The following is a 24,011-nucleotide window of genomic DNA, read 5'->3' on the forward strand; positions in this document are numbered from 1 at the left end:
ATTACACACAAACACTCACACACACGCTTTTCTTTCAACACGACCTTGATAATTTATAGTTTAGATACCCGTCTTTAATACGCTTATTAGTTTGCTGCGTTATCAGGAAATTTATTGCAAAGCTATGATCTGACCTTTGGCCAGATCCCTTCGTGCCACTTCCGGCCCTTTTCTACACTCAATAGGGAACAAGGCCTGATGTAATCAATCTCTGACACATTCACACATGGATTAAAAGCAACTAAGTACCCTCATTTTGATCTTTTTATGATCCTGATAATTAAAATCAACAGAAGTAATCTTTGTGTTTCTGATGAAGAATTGTCAAAATCATCTTTTTGCACTACATTACAGTTATGGAGCTGACACTTATAAGCAAGACAATTTACAATCCTTTCAACGTGATGTGAATTGCAAGCCAAATACTATAAGAATAAAGCATCCACTGAAGTCATTCAATTATCTTTAACTAAAGTGAAGCACAGCTCTTTGAATTGAACAATGTAAGATAGTGAGAACATAAGGATAAGTCTGTATTAACCCGTTAATCCTGATGGAGTCGTCAAATTAACCCATTATGGGAAATTGCCTCTGAAAGAAAGATTGCTCTCAAGAAAGAGGCCTCATACAACACACACACACACACACACACACACACACACAAACACACACACACACACGGACGCTGCAACTTTAATGTGACCTGTAACACTTTTTATGGAGTAATCAAGTCTGAAATTGGACAAATCAACGGAATCCTTACCCTACTTAAAAGCTCACCCCACAGTTTTGGGTCCACTGGGAATTTGTAATTTGAGCTGGAGGGCTGGTTTCACTTACACACTGCCCATTTCCTCCACCGACAGACACACACACACAAAGGACCAACTGTTCATCTTGTAGAGAAACGAAATAGGTGAAAGGTGTCCAACACAAGGACGTCTCTCGGACTCCTCCTGGTAAATATGCTATTTGTGCTGAACCTGCTATTTTTGCTCTGATTGTATGACGTTTCTTAGGAATAAGTAATACTTGTCTGTTTTTTGGGGGGAGCAGAGCTTGCAGCAGAAACTTAACCGATCAGTCTCGCTTGTCCCTCAATCAACGGGAGAAGAAGAAGGAAAAAAAATCCGATTATCCCGTTTGTATTGATTGAATCAATCACTCGGCGGCGCGCATGCGCAGTAGCGGCCTCGTCGTATGGACGGGCGACTCATGGCCGCGTCGATCAATTGCAGAAGTTCCTGTCAAATCTGTGCTCCCCCCCCCTCCGGTTAATGATTTGCTGGCTATCTCGTACTTAGTACTTGAGCGTGGAGTTTGGAGTCTGCCCTCCCTTCCGATAAAACATAATAGGAGAAGCTTGGACCTTTCTTTTTTGGCCCTTTAGTTGGACGCTGACTCTCGGTTCGTTTTCTTTTGGCTACAGCGAGAGGACACACAATGTTAACTCAGGTTGTGTTCTTGCTTTGTGCAGCCTCCTCTTTCTCTGCTTCTGTCAATGGTGAGTTCCAATTTTTTTACAGTGGGAAGTAGTGTGTTGTTTGGGGGAAAAGTAACTGTTGGTGGATTATTTATAATATATTTATTATATAGGTTGAATGCATGTATTTGGGAAGATACTATTTAATAGTCAATGCTCAATTAGTAGACATGAGTCCAAAGGGTTTACTTTAAGCTTGAAATGAAACAATTGTGCTTTGGTGGAAGTCATGGATGATCCAAAGTGACAATTTTTATTCTAACACAGAGAATCCCCAGAATGAAGAAAATCCCACTGGGGGGGATCTTTTTGAGACCACAAGGTCAATCTCCTTTTCATGGCTATCTTCATTCACATTGTGCTGCTCTGTGACATGCCTGATTGATAAGACGTGAAGGAGTCAAGAAAGACAAAACACCTCATTTTCGGTTTGTGTTTCTCTTCTGGAGTCAATCTCAGTCAGCTGTTTGATAAAAGACAGAAAATATGTTTTTATTTGTTGAATTCTAGTTCCACGCTCCTTACTGACTGGTGATGAAATGAAATACTGACACGTCAGTCTGCCTTCCCTCGTGGCCTAATCGTTGTATCTATTGGAAAAGCTCGTCAGCGATTTTTATCTTCTCTCAGCTTGAACACACCTTGTTAATGGCGCCTGATGGAATCAACTCAACGCTTTCAGCAGATATTTCTTTAAAAGAAACAAGAAACGAACGCAACAGAGCAGTTTTTGTGACCTCAAGAAAAAGCAACCACATTTGCTTATCAAAGTTACATTTTAATTAATGGCAAAGCCGTGCAAAGAGTGGCCTTTTTTTAAAAGGTCTCCTCTTTTTAAGCTGAAACATTTGAAAGTTTTCTTCTAAACAGCAATTTGGGGAATTGTAAGAAACTTACAGAGTAAAATACTCAATGTGTATTCATAAGGTACATACACAAAATGAAACCAATGGACAGATATGAAACATGTCTAAAACGCTAAAGTGCCCCTCTGAAAATGTTAGGAAAATGTCATGTACAAAGACCTTAGTCTGCAGTACACAGGCAGCCCTTCAACAATGTGACCGTTTTCTTCCAGAAGATGAACCTCACTTTTTCGTCGCCGATGTTTGCTCACCAGCTGGGTTTCCTGTGTTTCTTCAGGGGCTGGAGGACCCCGGCTGATCAACAACCAGCTGTACAAATTCAGCTACACCACCGATGTGCTGCTGGACAGGACCAGGGGGTCAAAAGAGGGCGGCACTGGCTACAAGATCTCCAGCGACGTGGACGTCAACCTAGTGTGGAGAGACCCCGGCAGCAAAGACGACCAGCTGATTCAACTGGCGGTAAGTCCGTCCAATCACACGTGGAGGCGGGACATGTTGACAAACAGACTTTTGATTTAACTGGTAAAGGTCTGCATGCTTCCCTTTCTTCGGAGAGAGGCTGGTCTTCGCCCGAGATGAATGAATCTATCGTTCTTAGATCTCAAATGTGAGGATCGGTCCTGCGTCGCGGCGATCGAGGAAGAAGGATGTCCTCCACGGCTCCACTGCAGAAAGCGTTCTGGGGAAGACCAACCTGGCCACTCTGACTAAACCTTTCTTACTACATCTAAGAAACGGAAAGGTAAGAGAGCCTCTAATTGTTGATTTGTCATGGATTTGGTTTTAGCTGTTAGCATTGCAAGAGTATAGATCCATGGTATTAAACATCATGTGTATACAAAAAATACTGCTTGCTACTTCACTTATTTCCTGTTTTATCCGTACAACCTCATGGTATTTTAAGTGGCTGTCCTTTTTTCCTTACTGAAATAAAACATCTTTTGGCATAAAGAGTGAATAAAAACATTTAAGGGATAGAACATCAGCTGTGATGAATAGATATTATATAAATTGTTTGTTTATGGCAGAACTATAATCATTATGCACTCCACTTTCATTGCGCTGGAGTGATGATGCTGGCAGGGGAAACACCAGGCGTGTGTGTGTGCGTGTGTGTGTGCGTGCGCGTGCGTTTTATTGTGCGTGTTTGCGTGTCCTTGTGTGCAAAGGTCTGCGGGTTCAGAGGGTCAAAGGAGTAATGAGCCAGCCTCCTCTGACAAGTGTCCCGTTGGAGGATACGCTTCATGCTGTCATCTCACTGGCTGTGAGATGTTTGAGCTCAAGCCAAACTCTTATCAAGTCATTATCTCAATGAGTCGTATCCTACGAAGCACGATTGCTACAGAAAGAATTTTGCCACGTTGAACGCTAGATATCTCATTTAAAGTTGCAGGAGGAATATCACATGCCACTTGTCTTGTTAAATACTCTACGTAGTAGAACACCTACAGGAACACTAATAATCTATTTATTGGATGTATTATTATTATTATCTGTTGTTTTCTAGATTCATTCAATTCAATTTAAGTTAATAGCCCTCAGAGGGCTTTACAATCTATAGCGATATCCTCCGTTCCAAAACCTTACATCGGCACAAAAAGAAATGCAATGGATGTCATGTGTGCTAAATGAACAATGTAAAAGATGTAGAACACATTCAATGCAAACACCAGAAATGATTCAAATATTGACAGTAGTAAGACACACAGTTATTTAAAATCACCAATAATACCAGCTGTATTGGATGTAGTAAACAAAGATAACAAAGTAATGGTGTGAGTAATAGTAATGTGACCACTACCACAAATGGCATTCTAGGCCTGTTGCTGTTGTATATTACCAAAGCGGCATGGAAATTCATTGTTTATTAATGGCTTGTAACTGATCTAATAGTCATTATTAAATGCTCTAAATAAAACAATTGGTTCCAATTTATGAACCATTTATTAAGTAATAATACTTCTAGTACGAAGCAGAGTAAATATAGAAAAGATAAGTCAGCATTCTGTATGTTTTGTATCTTATTCTATAATTTGCAAACACTCCCAGTAACTGTTTTAACCATCGGGGTTAGAACTGGTCCAGTGTGGTGTGACCACTGTGAGAAACCGGATGGATCAGTGACCCTGGATTTGTTAATTTGTTGATGCTCATGGCAGCCTGTGACAGGAAAGACACACCGAGTAGCAGTGGACAATCTATTTCTGGTGGCCCTGGCTGATGTCGTAACAGAGCACCACAAATGAATACCAAATGGTGTACGAGACACCGTTGGATGATGTAATGAATATTATTCTGAATATAATTAGAGGTTGAAATAGACTCCTTTTTAAAAAGTGCTAACCTCAAATTATCCTGGTTTTGTTTTTGATCTGCACTTCAAAGAACATCTTATATCAGGCATGTAATGTAAATAGTCTCTGATGTCATGAGCATGCATTTCTATGCATAAGTGTGCAAAGGAAAACTGACACCCCGTACGCCTGTGTGAAGGGCAGCACGTATATCGCTGTGGCTCACTTTCCTCTTTATTATCTCGACAAAATACCTTTTGCGAGCATTGTTCTAAACCAAAAAATGTTGTTTAATGTGTTGCCTTCCTTTTTCAGGCAAAAGCATTTTATTCCTACCGGACCGAACCATCAACCATCAAGAACCTAAAAAGAGGGCTTGCCAGCTTACTGCAAGTACAGCTCAACACGGGGAAGGTCATCGAGGTAAACGGCAACGCTTCCATCCCATTGCTTCACGTGTTTCTTATTCCAATATACGCGACTAATATGAACGAACGTGTCGTCTGGGAACAGAACGACGTGTCCGGAAGGTGCACGGTCGAGTACGCGGCAGGGAAAGGTCACGTGACGAGAACCAAGATCCTGGATACGTGTCAGACCGGGGAGACCGGATTCACCACCCACAGTCAGGTATGTCTGCATCCAGGTCCGACCACCATGTTAAAATACTAACAATATTGAGTCACTGATAAACAACCTCCCCCGCCCCCCCCCTCCCCCTCCCCTCGGTTTGTCCCTCTCAGGTTTTCGGTGTGAGTAGAAAGTCCAGTTCGGTTACAACTTTCACACTCGAGGATGGTTTCATCCGCTCGGCCGTGGCTGAAGAAACGCACTCGCTGACTGTCAACGCCCGCCGGTCCGCCGCGGCCAGAGTCCTGTCCAGGTGACTGCCGCAACAAAGAAACGGAGCAAGAAGCTGCCATTTCAAATACAGGGCATTAAAACATTAGAGTGTGTTTGCTTCGCAGGCAAAGCCTCGCGTTGGTGGGGACGCAGGCTGGACCACCGGAGGCTGCGGGGAAAGATGTGGCCGCGGCTGTCAAGTCAATCGATGCCAAACTGGCAGCCGTCGGGATCATTGCGGAAAAGGTCAAATCCGAGTGCAAGGGCTGTCCGTCAGTGAGTACATGTTCACTTTCACACAAAACCAAACTTTACTTACTGCATAGACGGAGGGCAATGTGGGCCAAAATGTCCTTTTTGGTCTATTACTACATGACATTTTCCATCAGCTTCACTTTACTGGTTAGCAAATATTTTAGCATTCTAACATACTAAACTAGGATTATGATCATGGTAATTATTCCTAGACATTGTCCTGTTTGCAGTGTCGTTGTTGCTACTTGGCTTTTCATACAGCCTCGCTTTGACTTCTAATCCCTCGCTCCTTTGTGTTCTCCCGCTTAGCTTTTTGAACACTGGCAAACTCAGCAGAAGCAGCTGGAGCCGGCGAGCCTGTCCAAAGCCACGGCTCCTCGCAGCTTCCTCGAGTTCATCCAGAGCATCAGGAAGGCATCCAAGGACGAGATCCTCAAAGTGCTGAAGAGCGCCAGCAAGACCTCTCTGTAAACAGGCTCCTCCTCTCCTGCATCTTACATTTGCTTGCGGACCCCATCAATCGTCCGTTTCTTTGAATGACTCTAACTTTGTCAACTGACCGTCGGTGTGTGTTTCCTCTCTCCCTGCTCAGACCTCAGGTGGTGGATGCTGTGACCTCCTCCCAGACCGTTGCTTCGTTGGATGCAATGCTGGAATTTCTCAATTTCACCGATGCCAAAGGTTTTGTCCTGCAGGAGAGGTTTCTCTACGCATGTGGCTTCGCTTCACACCCCAACGAGAGGATGCTCAAGGTTCTGCTGGTGAGAGTCATGTTTTCATTAACAGAATTGACACCCTTTCTTGCTTCATATAAGAAAAGAATGAGACCGGCTGCCATCCGGTACATATCAGGGAAGAGAATATTTAAAGTCTTGATTTAAAAAAACAAGCCATTTTATACTTTTGTGAAGTTTAATAAAGTGGTTTTCCTTTTTAGGATATTTCAAAGGGAAAGATCGGCAGCTCAGACATTAAAGAGTCCGTGGTAATCATCATGGGAGCACTGGTCCATCGGCTCTGTGAGAAAGGAGGGTGCAACTTACCGGTGAGCTTCCAGCAACACACTGAATGATAACGGAAAAAACCCGTCGAACTGTCTTTTCACAGAGATACATATGAACATTTTATTTGTGTAATCGTCCTGAACACAAGAACTGACTGAAGGTTTCCTGTGGTGCATGTGCCTCTCAGACGGTGGTGCAGGTGAAGAAGATGATTTTAGACGGTGCCGGCAGCGCGCAGTCAGAGTCTGAGATCCAGATGTATCTGCTGGCCCTGAAGAACTCCCTGCTGCCCGAGGCCATCCCCATCTTTACCAAATACGCAGAGTCCGAGGTGGGAGCCTACTGCACCACCGCCCTCACCGCCCTGCAGAGATACGACGTCGATCTCATCACCGATGAGGTGAGACGTTACGTGCACGGCACTGGTGTTTTTTTGTGAGTGTTAATGGGGATTTAACTCTGCGTGGAACAGAGACTGAAACCCAGCATTTCCTCTCATTTGCAGGTGAAGCGCACAGTTGGCAGAGTTTACCACCAGAACCAACGGATCTATGAGAAAAACGTGAGAGCGGCCGCCGCCGACGTCATCCTCAGTAGCAACCCGTCGTACATGGAGGTGAAGAATCTGCTTCTGTCTATCGGAAACCTGCCCCATGAAATGAACAAGTACATGCTCTCCAAGATCCAGGACATCATTCGCTTCCAGATGCCAGCCAGGTGTGTTATTGGCAAAGCAATGGCCCAACAGCAAAAACAACCAGAGATGCGTTAGACCAAAACAATTATTTTGTTTAACAGACAAGATTTTATTGATGCATATTGCAGCCACTTGTGGTATCATATGAATCTATTTCCTTTTTTAGCAAAGTTTTACAGCAAGCTATGAAGGACATGGTGTCTCATAACTACGACCGTTTTGCAAAAGTTGGGTCATCATCTGCATTCTCGGGATTCATGGCACGTAAGTAATTTACCCTCATCTGTAAGCATAACATTTTTTCTAAGATATTCAATTTGAAATGAATGACAAGCTGCTAATACAATTTAACAGTCAAGTAGTCCAATGCAAAATGTCACTCAATGAAGTCAATCAATTAGAATATTGACCACAGAGGTGGTTTAACATTTATGCTTTATACGGCTCCTTGAAACTGGTAGTTTTGAGGATTACATTACAACAGATACGTGGATGCTGACTGTATGCTGTAAAATCCTCTTTCTCCAGAATCTGCTGATGTGACCTCCACATATAGTTTGGATATCCTGTATTCGGGCTCTGGGATCCTGAGGAGAAGCAACATGAACATTTATGGTGCTAGTAAAGGAGCGATGCTACATGGACTACAAGTAAGGAAACCTCTATACCAAAAGATAATTATATGAATATGTAGAAAACCCACTTGGCATGTACAGCAGGAACTCTGTTTCAGGGTCAAGAATTGTAAATACAGGCTTGCAACGCTGGATTGTCTTCATGTTTCTAGGAGCACTAAACACATTTGGAGCCATGGATTCATTCACAACTCACCCAGCTTTCTTTCGTTGCCATTTTCAACTGATAGGTGGCAATTGAGGCCCAGGGCCTGGAGACACTGATTGCTGCCACACCCGACGAGGGAGAGGAGGACCTGGAGTCCTTCGCTGGGATGTCGGCTCTGCTGTTCGACGTCCAGCTGCGGCCCGTCACCTTCTTCAAGGGTTACAGTGACCTCATGTCCAAAATGTTCTCCATGTCCGGGGAGCCCATGAATGTGGTGAAGGGTCTCATCCTGCTCACTGATCATTCCGAGGTGAGCAGCTACAACTTTCTACCGCATCAATGCCACGTTTACACCACTGGAATGTCGGTGTTTAAAGTCAAGGTTATAAACCCGAGTGACATTCGGTAGTAATGAGTCATCCATGCAGCTGATAGTGATAGGTGGGTAGGTAGTGGACCTTAACAGCCTGTATTAAATGGCATGCTTTGACCTAGGCAACACTGTCCAGAGATACGGATACTTATTTGTTAAGGAGGGCGGGTTCAAGCTTGGTTAAGGTTATTAACTCCAACCAACAAGTCTTAATAGTTTCCTAAACGCGTACAGTACAGACCTTTGCTTGGTTTCATGCATAAAGTGTGTGTACACACAGGTGAACCGCTCCAGGTAATAGTTTCACTCATTGAGCTCAGCGGAGTTGGATGAGCATGAACCCCATTCACCACTCGGTCCTCCAGGTGATCCAGCTGCAGTCCGGTCTGAAGGCGAGTGCCGAGTTCCAGGGAGGGTTAGCCATTGACATCTCTGGAGGCATGGAGATCAGCCTGTGGTACAGGGAGTCCAAGACCAGCGTCAACAACAGGTACAGTCTAGAGACGCAACAATCAGACTGCTGCGGAAGGAGGTTTTTTTTTTCTTTTTTCGTCTTGTAATCAAAACAGGGCCCCCTGTTTACAGGTCACTGCCTTTTGGAGTGATACATTATCTCACCGGGTAGGTTTGTAAAGTACTGTGTGCACAGTATGACGTAAGGCAGACGCAGGGCAAAGGTCGTTGTGATCGTCCGACAACTCATAGAAGCAACCTACATGGCTGTAAGGGAGGAAAGTTGTTTTAGAGGTTACGGTTTAATGTTGGATTCATGTAACTTCAGATGGTCTATAATTGTTGTCTGATTCATTTGTTCCACCGGCATGTTGGACGTGCTCCAGTATTGTGCTTCATGTCTGTCCCATTTCTAGGTCTGTGTGGATATGATGTCAGCTCTGTCTGCTTCTCTATTTTAAAACTTGACGGCCAACGCATTTTAACGCGCTGGTATTGTTTAGCTCGCGCCATCTGGTGATGAAACAGGATTTAAAGGTCAACGCCGCAGATTTTTGACATTCAAATAGGTGGGGTTTTGCCGGGTAGACGAACGGTTCTGCAAATACACGTTTAGTAAGTACCAAAACAAAAACGCATGTACCAAAACTTGACCCTGATTTGTCAACTCAGAGAAACAATAACTATTCTGCATAAGCATCCTGGGGAAAAACCTTTTTTAATTTCTGTCTTGGGATTTCTGTCCCACTTTCCAAACACTGTTTGGGGGTCACATCTTGGGGATGAACTTGACCCATGCGTGCAGGGCAGAGGCAGGTGAATGGATCAGAATAGTTGTAGCTCTTCCACTGTGATAATAGACTAGTAGGCTATCTATAGAAGCAGAACAAACCCCACTGGCGTCTGTGCCAGGGCATGTCTCCACCGGCATCGTTACATCGAGGTCGGATTCCACTGGTTGGCACACACTTTTTGAATCTGAAACATAAAAGGAAGTTGTTACATGATAGTCCATCTCTGCTTGTTAGTGTCTGAGCTCCACTCTTATTTTATGCAGCGAACCCAAACTGTATGATACAAAGAAATGGGCCATTCTAATGTCGTTTGGTCAAGGCTAAATAAAAACAAAGTTTCAAAGTTTGTGTTTCAAAAGTTTTACAATATAAATGTTTCACATTTAATATCACAATCCTCATGAAAATGAAAAATGGCAGTTTGACACATTTTCACATGTTCTGTCGTGGTTTTAGGGGAGCGTTGGTGGTCACTGGCAACGTCACGGTGGACATGGACTTCATGAGAGCGGGTGTGGAGGTCAGCTTTGAAACAGAAGCATCGCTGGACTTCATCACCACTGTCCAGTTTTCCGAATATCCCTTCCTGGTGTGCATGCAGATGGACAAAACTACCTTCCCCGTCAGGTATTCTGAGAACCTACTATTTGGAGTTTTATTGTTAAATCATATCATGCAAATACCTAACGGTCTATTCTTGATGTTCTGCTCCCAGTGAATATCTGACCAAGTATGAGAGCTTGTCATCAGGGAAAAGCGTTGTGTCGCACAGCAGCAAGAAGCAGCTCGTTCCCGGCTCCGAATTCCCTCTTCACCAGGAGAACTCAAACATGTGCAAGAAGGTTTTTGACTCCAGTTGGTAGAAGCGATACCACGAACTATCCAGGGACGAATATTGTCACTCAAAGAGGGCTTATTGCATTCAGGGACAGCGATCACATCTCGGCCTCATGCGTTGAAAGAATGCAACAGAGAGGAGGGAATGCAAATGTTTTTATCTTTGTAACAAAACATGCAATGTTTACATTCCTGTGTATTTAAGTCATCTTCATTTGACATTTTGTTTGAAATCAGGAATTCTTGAATTGTCTTTTTTTATGGATTTCCTCAAAAATGTATTTATGATGGGCACACTCAGGATGCATGTTTTCTTTGATGGGTAATACTCAGCATGAATTATACGACTGTAATCATCCCAACAGTTACAGTATAAATGTACATGTAGATTTGTTTATTGTTATATGTCAATCACTGTCACACGCCTGAATTAACTTATTAGCAGAGTAAAATGAATCCATTCCATGTCTATAATTACGATGGTGCATTTTAATTTTTCCTACAGAGATGACGTGTGTGCTTTGTCTTTTCTTTGTACTCGCAAGATTTTAGGGTAAAATCCAAGCTCCAATCGTGAAGCCTTTTACACTTGAATATATTTTTTTTTACTTGGCTGTAATTGCCTTTGCCTTAAAACATTCCGGTAGTTTGAAGACGTTTGAGCTACTACCTAGTTATGTCTTCATACTAGATCAGTGTGTTAGGTTTGTAATTGCCTGACAATAAATGTTTAGTGGAAACAATTTTTGACTTGGTTTATGGATACCACAAAATGTTTGTGTAATTGTGCAATATGTATAACTTGAAAAACCCTGTGGGGCCCCCGGGTTTAAAATTAAGCTGTGGAACTTTTATTTATTTTTGTCTTTTTAAAGGTGCAGTCCTCAAAGCTTCAAGGTCATTAGCAAATGAAAACAGTTAAATTGACTAAACATGTACAACAGACTGACACACGTGTTGATCCAGGTGAGGCAATAAATCTGGACTTTTCCTGCGTCGAAGCTGTGACATCAGAGTCCCTGCTGGCATCCAAACACAACAACTGGGCCTTAATGTAGATTCTTTAGAAACCACAAGAGCAGCTGGGGGGTAAACCAGTGTCTGCCAGTCTCACTGCGTCCACGGCAACCGAGTAAACACAGCAGCAAACTGTCAGGTTGAACTTAAGCCTCGGCCCGGGTGATGTTACAGTGTCATCAGAAAGCCAACCTTGCACGCTGGCAGATGCCACAAGTGCTCTTCTGTTGGCATAAATCAATTTGATTCACTTTTCCTCCAGGTTTTTAATGGAGACAGTTTATTGGACGCTGTAGAAAGTCACAATAATCATGTCAGGTAGAGAGAAGGAAATAAAGTCCCAATAAGTCGCACAGAGTATTACAAAATGAAAGTGGCTGCTTGTGTTGAGAAGTAATAAATAAATACAAAAGTAAAAATACAAAAACATGTTTAAGGAGGAAGGTTGTTTATTATTTTAACCAGTTTTTGCAGTCAGGCCGTTAGTTCTTTAAGGTAACACAATAACATGTTTACAATTCAATGTCTTAAAATGTATTGTGTTTTTGGTACCATTTTCTTATACATTTACATTTTATAAGGGGTTTACAAATAGCATGTTGCAACTAATGCTTGTATTAGTATTTGTTTTCAAGAGTCACTTAAGATACAAAGAGCAGAAAATGCATTTCATTCAACCACAACTTGACCTTAAAGTGATTTAAATTCATGGATACATACGTGTTCAGTAGCTTGATTCTGAATCTACTGCAAACATGTGAATGCTGTGCGACTACAATACACTCATTCTTCATTTTATCACTTTCAAGCTCCTAAGTGGAAACGCGGCACTCACATCTCCTTTCAAGGCGTCTCTCCTCCGTCATTCTGACCTCTGTTTTTTTCATCATAGTTGACATTAGGCATGAAATACATATATCACAGTACAGCCATTTAAGCCATTTTATTCAAACATATGCCCCTTTTCTTTGAACATTCACTTACATTCACTTATCTCAGACCATCTCACCTTCCGTTTAACCTCTTTCCTCAAACAAAAGCAAGCTTTGATACTGTCAGTTTCATACATTCAACCTCAAAATCAGCAGGTTTGTTGAGGGACGTGGAATAATTTCTAAAATAAAACATATACCAATTTTACAGTGCATCTTTGGGCGATATTTCATCTGGAAAAATAAAGAATGATTCATTTACAATGAACAAGTCCATATAGGACTCTTTTACCGATGTTTTACAGTCATTGGTTGCTGGGTGGCAATCCAAGTGCATTAAGTGCATTTTTATTTATAGATAGAAGTCTTTCAAGAAACAAATGAACGGCATTTGGGAGAAAGGTTTATATGTTTTTGACAACATTAGAAGAGCTGTTTTACAATTTATATTATTTATCTTTTTATGAATAGAAAATCATACCTCTCAATTCTACCTTGTTCATAGTTTCCTTTCCTTTGGAAACGTCCGACTCATTATCGCTGAATAAATAATTGTTTGCTTTGCACAACTACCTCGAGGAAACATGTGTTCATCAATTATAAAGAATTATTATAATAATGTTGTTGTATATCATAAATAAGTGTTTTGAATTAAATGTATATATTAAAGTACAAATGTCTTCTGAAATGCATTAAATGCTCGAGCATCAACTTGCTCAAAAGAGCCAAACCGTGTCTTATGTTTTGGGAATTTATATCACTTGAAATGAAATCAACTCAGAGAGCAATTTGTATAAAGTCTGTTTTCACAGAGGCATAATCACATTTATTTTACAGAATTAAAGTACTTAGACTGACCAGCAGCTCCAAATACCTTTAATGTGGTTTTAGGTTTGAAACATGCTAGAAAATAGCAATCTACAATTTGATTTAGGTCTACATGGGATGCTGGTATAACTGAGTCAAGTATAGCATAAAGACCTATGATGCCCCACGCAGTTTATTCAAAAGGAAACAAAACAGAGGAAAAAATGACCCTCTGAACTTCTCTACACAGGAAGCAGTCACATGAATATCATCAGTCGATATGTCCATTCAATGAAACTCAAATTCATACATTGTGTTAAACTAAGAGGTCAAGTGGGTTAAAAAAAGAGAATCTGACATTGCTGTGTGTGAGTGTGGCGACACTCCCAACACATGTAATCTGTACATTGCTGTCTAACGAGAAGTAACATGACGCCTTGTTGTACACTCACAGAATACTGGACTGCCGAACATAACTCACTGCCACGGAAATGGAAAAATTCCAAAGCGCGCGCACTAACTCTCATCTCATTACACAGAAAAGTGTAAAATAAACCATCACAGAGGAAGTTATCTTGTAAATGTCCCTGCTGGCTCTGACTCATTAGGCCCCAACAGTACTTAGGAAATGCTGATTCAAGTACACTTCCTCTGATTTCTTTTTTTCTTCTCACGTAGCAAATGCAGAACTTGCTATTAAATAAAATATAAACATGAACTACTTTATACAGCATTTCAGTTGTGCAGGTATTAGCAGCATGTTGTGAGTCATAGACCTACAGTACTTTAAGTAGAACATCTTTAAAAAGATGGAAATGTCATTGTGAATGCGGAACATTATTGATGGAGGGTAGCAATATAATAAATAGCAACGTCTTATATTTATATATATATATATATAACATTTCTGTGGGACATATTTAAAAACATATTATTTTGAAATACAGTAATCTTAATTTTAATCCTGTGGCTGAAGTTGGGGTGATTCAACATTACCTCCTAATCTGCATGTATTTATAATATTCAATGCAGACAAATGGTCCCTGTCTTCCGGAAACAGCAGGAAATATTGTAGATTGTTTTCACCTTGAGTAATAATCTTATTGAGTGAATTAAGGCAAGACTGCGTAACTTTTGAAGAACAGTGACCCCTCTGGCCACAAGCATCAACTACAGGAGAATGACACATGCAATTACATTACATGTAATTAGCTGACGCTTTTATCCAAAGCGACTTACAATGTGTTTTGATTATTGTTTTACAGATGTGCACCCATACACCATCCATTTTTCACAGCTGTTCTGGGTATGGTTCAGGGTGGCAGCAGGCTAATGTTGCTAGAATTTTGAACCCAACCACCCTGCAAGTTTGGTGATTTGAGTTCGTCATCTCATTCTATCGGTGATTATCCAAAGCTAGTGACTAAAGGTGAGGGTTGAAAAGTAGATCAACTGTTTACTGGAGAGCATCTAACTCGTCTTCACAACAATCGGATTCTATTTCTGCATTACTGCTGACATGGACCCCATCTGCCAATAAGACTGCATCATATTTTCACTGATTTGAAAGAGTACAATATACCTATCATCTTTAAATTTGGGCAATAACCACCATTTTCCAGTTGAGAAACATGGTCTCCAACGACTGACATCTGGGCCGTGCTCATGACTATCACAAACTGAAGTGGACCAAAATCTGGCAAAGCCCAGTGCCCGTTAAGAACCGATCAGTGCTCACTTAGGCCATAACAGGACGGAATCGCATGTACAAATTGCCTCTCTAACCCATACAAGATACAATACCCCAGTGGCAATGGCCAGCAGGCTTCTCCAAATCCACACAACATCAATAGACTTGCGGGGGAGGCCAAGAGTTTCTGCAAGGGTAGAGAGCAAGTCCAATGTTCCACAACGAGGATGGATTTTGCCCGGTTTTCTCCTGGACCTGAGGTTTGTCAACGAGTTGGAGTTGTCTTTCCAGTTACATGGTATAAGGTTTTCTTTTTGATATTTGAATATATCTGAAAACAGCCTGAGCCGAGCCTTCCCTCGCCCTCCAGCGCCATCTGACGGTTGGCAGAATCTCTTTGAGGCTTACCAATAGTCGTTGAAATGGCCTCCTGAAACTCTTCTCGTACAGTTTAAGCATCTGGGACCACAGAAGCCTTGCCGCCCTTGTTATACTAACATTCTAAAGTTTAGTTTCAGCACAACTAGAGAAATAATACTAGCAAACTGACTTAGTGATATCAGTTACACGGTGCATATCTGTCAAGTTGGCTGACATTATGAGTTCAACTTTTCGTTTGCAAAAGAAGGATTTAGCCGTTCAAAAGTTGCAAAGTCTCGCTTTAAAGACATGGTAACATTGGATTGATAATAAATCACTGAGTTGAAATAGAAGCCCTGCCTTGTTTCCTTTTGAATAGACATGTCGCAGGGCCAAAACCAAATTTCAAAAGTTCTAGACAGCAGCTGAATGGAAAGTATTACAAAGCAGATTCATATAGCAACATGGCAAAGGATTGGCCAGAGGGTGTGGCACAATGCGTTTACCCTAGAAAGTGCTGCAATACATACATATAACAGTAAGGTCTTCTGCAAAGATAAACAACACAACAGAGTGGGGATAAAATCGTTGGTGGTGGAACTTTGTCCTGGGGAGTAGATGGCAGGTGGGAGGGTTGAAAACTGCAAGAGGGGCGAATGAAGGCACGTTCTCCGGTGGAGATGTCTAGAGTGACAGAAAAGAAGACAATGGGTGTTACACACTGATGGACACTATGAAAATAAGGTGTGATAAATGAGGAGGAAAAAAGGATTTTGTTTTGGTCCACGCTATGATAGAAATCGTTGTCCCAAAGCGCAAGTCACGTGTCAAATGGTTTTGGGCTTACGTCTCTGTAGTGTGACTTTCCTTACTGTAGTTTCTGGTTCAGAACCAGCTGACCAGAATCAGCCAAATCATTGCCGAGGGCACATCACTCGATTTGTTTACGTATGACGGGTGGAGGTCAGCTGCGCTATCCACCTCCTTCTCCCCGTTTAGGAAAAAGCAGAGGGGGAGGGGGGCTATAAAAAGTTGACCCCCTCTCAGCCCCTTAAGACTCGCTTCCAAGCTGGAGCTGCAGCCGCATCTGATCTCTCCGAGCAGCTGTCTTCTGCATCAGCACAACAAATACTTTACGTTGCCTGACCTTTTCCTCCTGCATCACTATCCAAGCCATGCCCCACGTCCCCCTGGAGCACACGAGCCCTCCACCACCACACGTTACAAACACACACCACACACACACACACACACACACACACACACCCACACTCACACTCACATACACTCACACACTCTCACACACCCTGTGTTCCCCTTCACACCACTACTCAACCCCACGCTAGGCCCCTGCCTGACACGCACCAAGCTGATATGTATCCGCTCATGCAGTTGTATTATTGCTCTGATACGTTAGCTGGGAATGGACTGTGACTAGTCTATTTGAGTGAATAAGAAACTTTTTTTTTTGAGGGGGGCAGGTAAAGCATTCAACAGTGTGACAACAAATGGAATTACTGTATTAATAAATAATATAAATGTAATGAAATACTTTTCATTATGTAGTTCAACCTAATTTATGTGTTAATAATCAACTCAATGCATTAAACAAAGTTGTCTCCTGTCAGACCTTCTCAAAAATGTCTACTTGGTAGCAAATTAGGAGGCAGGAGAATTGAGCCCATTATTCATCATTTCAAGTCAGATTTATTTATTTACCCTCACTTATTATATATTGCTGCCTTAATTATGCTGTCAACTGATACAACATAGTCAAACAATGGCCACTAACACAGACAGAAGATGTAATGCTAACCTCTCAATAAAATTATTCTGGGACCTTTGTCCATTGGATTGATTCCCTATCTCCACTGCACCTCTTCTTTTCTTTCTCACGGTTTATAAAACCACTTAATGTTTTTTTTATTTTTTGGAAAAGTACATGTATTTAATAATCGTGTCAATTTCTACATGCACTCACTAATTAATGACATTTGTAATGTTTTTTACATCAACCTTGAAGTTTCAAGTTGCACTATACATGCAGAATACTAGTTGTGAATGGATATTTAAACATAATGTTACCATTTCATTTACTTAGCCTACATTTGACAACTAAATTAGATGATATTTTGATGTGGTATATACTGAAGCTAGCTTGGAAAATGTGGCATGTGCAAATGCTTGTACGCATCGCCGGCTAACAAGCTTGCATCAAGCCCAAATCCCAGCTAGGGTTGAAATCACAGTCTATGGTCGACACAAAGCTCAAGCTAGAGCAGATGGATGTGATGCGTCTGCGATGTGACCATGGTGCACACATTGTTGTGTTTTTTATCATCTGACACTAAATTGTGTGCTATTTTTTTATTTCAAGTGCATTGCAATTATGCAAATTAGATCTATTCCATTGAAATGTAACAAACGAGAAACTAAGACATTATAATGAACTGTAAAGCATTTCTGACACTGAATGAGAATAACTGGTTGTAAGGTTTCTCTGACTGGAATTCTTTCCTGTGTCACTTTCCAGCCCTAAGAATAAACCATGTAAACAAACTCGTCTCAAGCTATCAAAATAGCCCGACGATGTGTAATGTGGAGAAAAGGGAACTCAACCGACTTGCGGAGCGAGGCCTAAAAAACCCAGCATGCCCAGCGGAGTCATGTTACCTGTCATGAAGCTACTGCATGTCTATTAACACTGACATGCTTCTGCCCACGCAGCCGAGCTGGACTGAGAAAAACATACGGCGAACATCAGGACCTCTTACACAGGGTGACATGACAACGACGAGTGTTGCACTGCTCTGCTGTGAGAGCACATGGTCCAGCATCGGTAATGGAGCAAAGAGTTGTGTTACTCGGGAACCGTTGTCATCTCTGTCCGACCCTAACACTGTCATGCTTTTCTGCTATGCCATTCCCTGGAAAAACGCAATCAAGTACATTTTCTTCTGTTGACCTAATATTAAATGTAGCTTTGAAGACAACGTGTATCACTGTTGGGGATTCTCCATTTGAAATCAGAGCGCCACCAATAATTATTTAATTTCAATTTGAATGTAGTAGAAGTGTTTACAAAACATTCTTCTGCACACTTTACTCCAGTGTAGTATGTCAAAAGGAAGTTCCATGATTAGTAACAATGTTGAATCATCAAATTACTCCCCTACCTGCGTATTTAATGTCATTTTTAAATAGCAATGCTAGTTTTAATGTATTCATTGATGCGGCATGTCAAAAGAACACTGCTATAGATATTTTACCTGGATTCAATCAAATTTATTGGAATGGAATAAATAAAAACACATTTCCATTCAGACAGAAAGAAAAGGAGTTGTAGGAGTGATGGGGAGATGTGCTGACTCACATGTACGACGAGATGTTTCCTTGGTCACCGATGCTCCACCACAAAGCTCATTGTTGTGCCGTCGAAGGAAGGCGGTGCGATGATTCTTGGCCCTTGTTGCGTTGTGATGCTGATGAGCGGCTTCCTGTCAGAGCTCGCTGCACCCCCTCGGGCGGCCACATGTCCCAAACTGACAGGAAGCTGCAGAGGCCCTTGTGTTGCCTCACCTGTCGCACTGTAATACGCGCTCTCTGCACCTGTTGCACTGGTGTCCAGCTTGGGACTTTTGGCCTTTTTTACCTTTTCTGCACCCGCACCCTCGGAGTGACACGGCGAATGACACAACACCGCCTGGGCCGGCAGAGTGGGCGAGGGGATGAAGCCCGGGTAGATCACGTAAGCGGGGGCATACGCTGCTGGGCTCAGGGCCAGGGGGGACAACGAGAGAGGAACGGGGGTGACGGGCGCCACGGGAGAACCGGACATAGGTACATCCACATAGTGGCCCGTCTCTGGGTCAAATAGTCTCTTTGTGGTTGGCTGGATAGGAGTGTCCACCAGGTAATAATGTCCCGTGGTGGGGTCTAAAAGCATCTTGCGCTGTGTTTGTGCAGAAGGTGTAGGTGACACATTCGGGACTGATGGAGAGAAACACACCACCTGCTGCTGTGTCTGATGGTAGATGCTTGAAGCCGGGTACTCCGGGACTAACGGAGACGTCTCCCGCTCAGGCGTCCTCCTGACGCCTGTTTGGATCTCGCTAACATTTGAACTCACCTCCCTGGTAACGAGATCTTGATGAAGCAGTTTGACTTCATTCGTGTACCCCGGTATGGTTAAGTAGTTCCCCGAGTCTGAGCAGGCCTGTGCAACAGTGGGATTAGCGGGAATCATTTTGACCTTTCCCTGCTCCACCTGGCCTTCGTTCGGAGGCGCTATTTTCACCGACAGTGGAGCTGCGGGTGTTCTGAAGCTTTTCATAGTCGCCGATGTTTGCAGCGAGGGGTTTTGGCCAAAAGGATCGCTGACGGAGCCCATGCTGACACATTCCCTGTTGCCAAAATGAAGCACGCGTTTGTTACTAAACGTTTTACTTTGCTGTGATTGCGTTTGAAACGTGTCATCGTCGTACGGAACGCGTATAATACTCAGAGCTTTAGCATCTTGTGGCTGAGGAAACCTGTCCGTGTTTGTTGCCTCCAGCTCCTCGGCGCCCTGCTCCTCCCTGGCGATAAGCGATAACACGTGGCTGTCTGTAATGGGTTGCGGAGCTTGGCTTTTACGCTTCCATTCGTTTCGATCGAAAACATAAAGCTGCTCCATTGTTTTGACTGCAGCTTTAAGCTTCTCTAAAGCCGCCTGTTTTGGTATTTTGGGCTCATTTCTCCTCTCAGAAGTCTCACATGCAAACCTTTCCTGCCTCTGTTTGGTTAATTTGGCTTCGATATTTGGCTGAACATCTGACTGGTCGGGGTGCTGCTGCTTTGATGCAACGAGCGGCACTCTGCTGGCCGCGCCGTGCGGGGGGGTATTTTCACTTTGAGCGCTTTCAGATGAGGCGACTGCCTCAGCGGCCTGTTGCTTAACATTGGTTTTTACAGAGTGACACTTAATCACAATAGGAGACGGAAGCACATGCTTCGTCGGGGCCTTTGTGACCTCGAGCTTTTCAGCGGCTGTGGAACATTTACCCTCACTGTTATCCAGGGAAACAAATCGGTATGAACTCTTTACCAGTTTACGGACATCTCTGACTTGATATATTGGTGTTTGAAACTTGCATTTGGTATCTCTTATGTCCCTAACAGTGAAGTTTGGGATTTTATCTGCAGCGTGGCATCTGGCATCATCTGCTACCTTGAATGTGTTCCCGGTGTTTAAACTTATTTTAGGGGTTAACAGGTTGGCAATATTCAGTGTACAGCCTTTATTTTCCTTCACACTCCTCAAGCATATTTTTATCCCCGGGGGTTTACCCCCTTTCTCATTTTCCTCTTTGTCGATGATTCCATTGTTGCCTGTTTTCAACTCTTTTTCACACTTTTGTGTGCCGGCAGGTGCCCCCGTGGCTGGTGCATGGATTGGCACGTCTTCTCGACAGTCCTTCTCTTTCGAAAGGAGCTGGCAGGTTGGGACAAACAGCAGTTTCGTCAGCATGCTGCTCGTGTCTAATCCCTTTTGTTTTGTTTGTGTGCCGGTTAAAGGTGTGGATTTGGGCTCTTCTTCCTTCAGTGAATCAAATGCACTATTTTGGCTGTGGCCGAGGGAAGACATTGGAGGCTTGTGCTTCCCCTTTCCTAGATCATCTGGTGCTTTGTAGATTTGATGCTCCTCTGCAGGCTCACAGGAGCTGGTTCTGCTGCCCTCCAGATATTGATCATCAGCAGAGTTAACAGTAAAACATGAGCCTGATTCTGATGTCTGCCTCTGTAAGCCTATTCCTTGCCCCCTGTCTTTTACCCCGTCGTGATCTTTACATTGAAAACTCGAGGACAATGCCGGGTAGGCGTCACACTTTTCACCCCTCTCCATTTTGCGCTCCTGTTCAAACTGCATTTTTTTGGAAATCACATTTTTTAAAAGACTTGATGCAAAAACGGCTCTTTTGTGTGTACCCCCCGTGCAATCTGAGTTAATATATCGCATCTCACACCCTGACCTGGCCAAGACAGTCCCAGTTAGCTCATTGGATCGGGCTTTCTTGGAGCAATTCGGAAGTCTGGCGCCTTCAGGCGCTTCAACGTTACACCGGAAATTCAAGGTGACCCCCCGCTGCTTCGGCTGATCGGGATCGTTAAGTTGTATCTTTTTGGTAGATGATGATGATTGTTCAGACGTTGTACTCTTGTTCAATGCGTACATTTTAGTTTGCGGAACGTTCATACCGGTAATTGACCTACCATTCCTCTTGCCATCCACAGTCCGATTCATTTCCAGTGTTGAGCTTGAAGTCTCTATTACACTTCCCTCTCTTCCCTGAGATATGTTCCCATATTTCAAGTCCACATAGGCCGACCAGTTATTCATTCCATATTCCGACATAGAAGACTCACTAGAGGTGCTGAGATTAATGGCATCGAAGTATGGGCATGCCAAGCTCCGGAAAGACTTGGCGGTCAAATTACGCACCTCTTTGTCAGCGTCGTCCAGCTCACTGATGGAGCTGGACGCTCCGCTGGAATACTCATTAATATCTTTCCGTCTCAGTTTGGATGCAAGGTGCTGACGGCCCGGAGCGGGGATGAAATATTGGGCTCTGTCGCCGAGGGGCCCCATTCTGGAGCCAGAGCTCACAAAAGAGAAATGGCTCCCGTCTCCGAAGTGTTTTGTGTACCCATTTGCGCTGTTGTCGGAGGTACTGATCGTGTTGTTCACCGCTCTGGAGGATGTCTTTATTGATACGTGAATTTTCCCTGCATTAGTGTCTCCTCGGTGGTTTTTGCACAGGCTTTCATCTGAGCTGGCGCATTTGTCCGAGTCGCAAAGATCACTATCCTCCAGCTCGGTGGTGACGACTTCTCCACGCGGATTCGCCTGCACCTTCGCCTGGCCCCGGCCCCTCAGAATCAAAGTCCTCCCCTGCGTCTCGTTGCTCTCAAAAGAAGCGTAATCCACAAAGGAAAAAACCAGGTTGTCGTCTTCAAAATCCCAACCGGTGCCTCGCCCCACGTCGTAATCCACGTCGTGGTCGAGCTCGGTCAGCTGGATTTCGTGCGTCGTGATGTAGTGGGATTCGTCCTCAACGGTGTCGGAGCCGCAGTGGTCGGACATCACGGCACTGGCGCCGTCGTCCGATTCCGCCTTGCTGTTCAGATACATGTCCGTGTACTGGAGCTCGTCATTCTCACTGCACACGTGTTCCCCGCAGTCGAGCTCAGCCCGGCGTCGCTCCTCGCTGTCCGAGTCACGATCGGAGCCGGGAAGTTTGGTCAGAGTTTCCAACGGCGGCTCTCCCAAAACCGGCGCGGGGAAGGTGCCCCGCGTGTCCTCTAGCTGCTCTTCGAGACAATCCCCTGTAGAGATTACACTCTCCTCGCCGCACTCTCCCTGCTTGGACGTGTTGCATTTGATAACAGGCAGCTGGTTCCCCTCGCCGGCGAAAGTCACTTTCACCGTTGTTGCGCCGTTGTTGGGTTTCATGTCCAGGTCCACATAGTTGGATTCGTCGTTTGTTGTCTCGGTGGCGTGGTCCTCACTGTGCGCCTTGTCCTTACGCGTGTTCTCCGGGAGCAGCTTCCTGTGAAGTAAGGTGTCAGCTGGGTAAGTGAGAGTTTCCTGCGCTGCTTCCATTGAGTCCAGTCTTCCTCCGTCAGGTGGTCCTCGTTTACGATGTTATCCCGACACAGGACGGAAACTCTGCAGGCTGGTGGACGAGGAGGGCGGAGAGCGCCGAGTCGGGGGGGGGGGGGGGGGGGGGGGGGGGGGAGAGAGAGAGAGCGATAGGTGGGGAGTCCGAAGGAAAACTTTACAATCAGACATGTTGTAATTTGTATATAAGGGCACGAGACCTCGTGAAACCAAACTCCAAAAAGTGCCAAGATTCAGCACCTTTCACGGAAGAACAGCTCCCCTCCGCGAGGTTCTCTGAATTGCTCAAGTAATTGTTCTGAGACACTGGAATCGCTACGAGTTTGCAGCACAACACAGGGGACACCCAGGGTGAATATAAAACATTTCCTTATTATACATCGGCATGGAACTTTCCTAGCTGATTCAGACGTTTTTTTTCGTTTAAATGAGGCATTACTGCACCAGAAATTGGCGAATTTACGCACACTTCACCCAAAAATAATCTTGATATTGGAGCAGTGTTCAAAATACCGTTTTGAAAGTACTTTTTTATTTCTGTTGGCATATTAGAGTCAAAGGCTTGTACCGAGAGAGGTTTGAATATCTCTTACTGTCATTAAATGAATCAGAATATACTGTAAAAAGCTGTAATACTGTAAAAATGTGTCACCATGTTTTGAAGAAGAACGTTTATTACATAAGTCAGGTTATGAAGGATATATATATATATATATATATATATATATATATATATATATATATATATATATTGATTACTTTCATCCAGTGTCCATTTTACAGATCTTTAGCTCTCACATGTTGACTTAACGCGTTCCCCTCTTGTTCTCTTACATGGGGCCAAGGACATATACACAGAG

The 24,011-nt window shown here is 43.5% G+C and overlaps 2 protein-coding genes across 2 annotated transcripts; one reads left to right on the forward strand and one right to left on the reverse strand.

Annotated features, from left to right (window-relative positions):
• The first annotated feature begins 1,316 nt into the window (after positions 1-1,316).
• mttp (microsomal triglyceride transfer protein) lies at positions 1,317-11,422 on the forward strand. The gene is made up of 18 exons (XM_037472490.2): positions 1,317-1,504; positions 2,627-2,811; positions 2,951-3,094; positions 4,962-5,069; positions 5,160-5,276; positions 5,390-5,529; positions 5,615-5,765; positions 6,054-6,211; positions 6,337-6,505; positions 6,682-6,789; positions 6,936-7,148; positions 7,254-7,465; positions 7,612-7,709; positions 7,974-8,095; positions 8,311-8,538; positions 8,967-9,091; positions 10,305-10,475; positions 10,564-11,422. The coding sequence occupies exons 1-18, from the start codon at positions 1,444-1,446 to the stop codon at positions 10,709-10,711; spliced, it is 2,658 nt and encodes an 885-aa protein (XP_037328387.2). The 5' UTR covers positions 1,317-1,443; the 3' UTR covers positions 10,712-11,422.
• Positions 11,423-11,807: 385 nt separating this feature from the next.
• On the reverse strand, positions 11,808-23,177 carry LOC119218226 (uncharacterized protein C4orf54 homolog). Its single transcript, XM_037472489.2, has 2 exons — positions 18,865-23,177; positions 11,808-16,175 (listed from the first exon to the last, which is right to left on the reverse strand). The coding sequence occupies exon 1, from the start codon at positions 23,131-23,133 to the stop codon at positions 18,889-18,891; it is 4,245 nt and encodes a 1,414-aa protein (XP_037328386.2). The 5' UTR covers positions 23,134-23,177; the 3' UTR covers positions 11,808-16,175; positions 18,865-18,888.
• Positions 23,178-24,011: the final 834 nt, after the last annotated feature.

The sequence above is a fragment of the Pungitius pungitius genome, chromosome 9 (assembly GCF_949316345.1).
Source record: "Pungitius pungitius chromosome 9, fPunPun2.1, whole genome shotgun sequence".
NCBI classification, from domain to species: domain Eukaryota; kingdom Metazoa; phylum Chordata; class Actinopteri; order Perciformes; family Gasterosteidae; genus Pungitius; species Pungitius pungitius.

What these genes read in the sequence shown, in the direction of transcription:
- mttp (XM_037472490.2), top strand. Translation starts at nt 1,444, where the DNA reads ATGTTAACTCAGGTTGTGTTCTTGCTTTGTGCAGCCTCCTCTTTCTCT. An exon ending in TACATCTAAGAAACGGAAAG is followed by an intron (nt 3,095 to 4,961) that starts GTAAGAGAGCCT and finishes TTCCTTTTTCAG; the next exon opens with GCAAAAGCATTTTATTCCTA. An exon ending in AAGACCAGCGTCAACAACAG is followed by an intron (nt 9,092 to 10,304) that starts GTACAGTCTAGA and finishes TCGTGGTTTTAG; the next exon opens with GGGAGCGTTGGTGGTCACTG.
- LOC119218226 (XM_037472489.2), bottom strand. Translation starts at nt 23,133, where the DNA reads ATGGAAGCAGCGCAGGAAACTCTCACTTACCCAGCTGACACCTTACTT.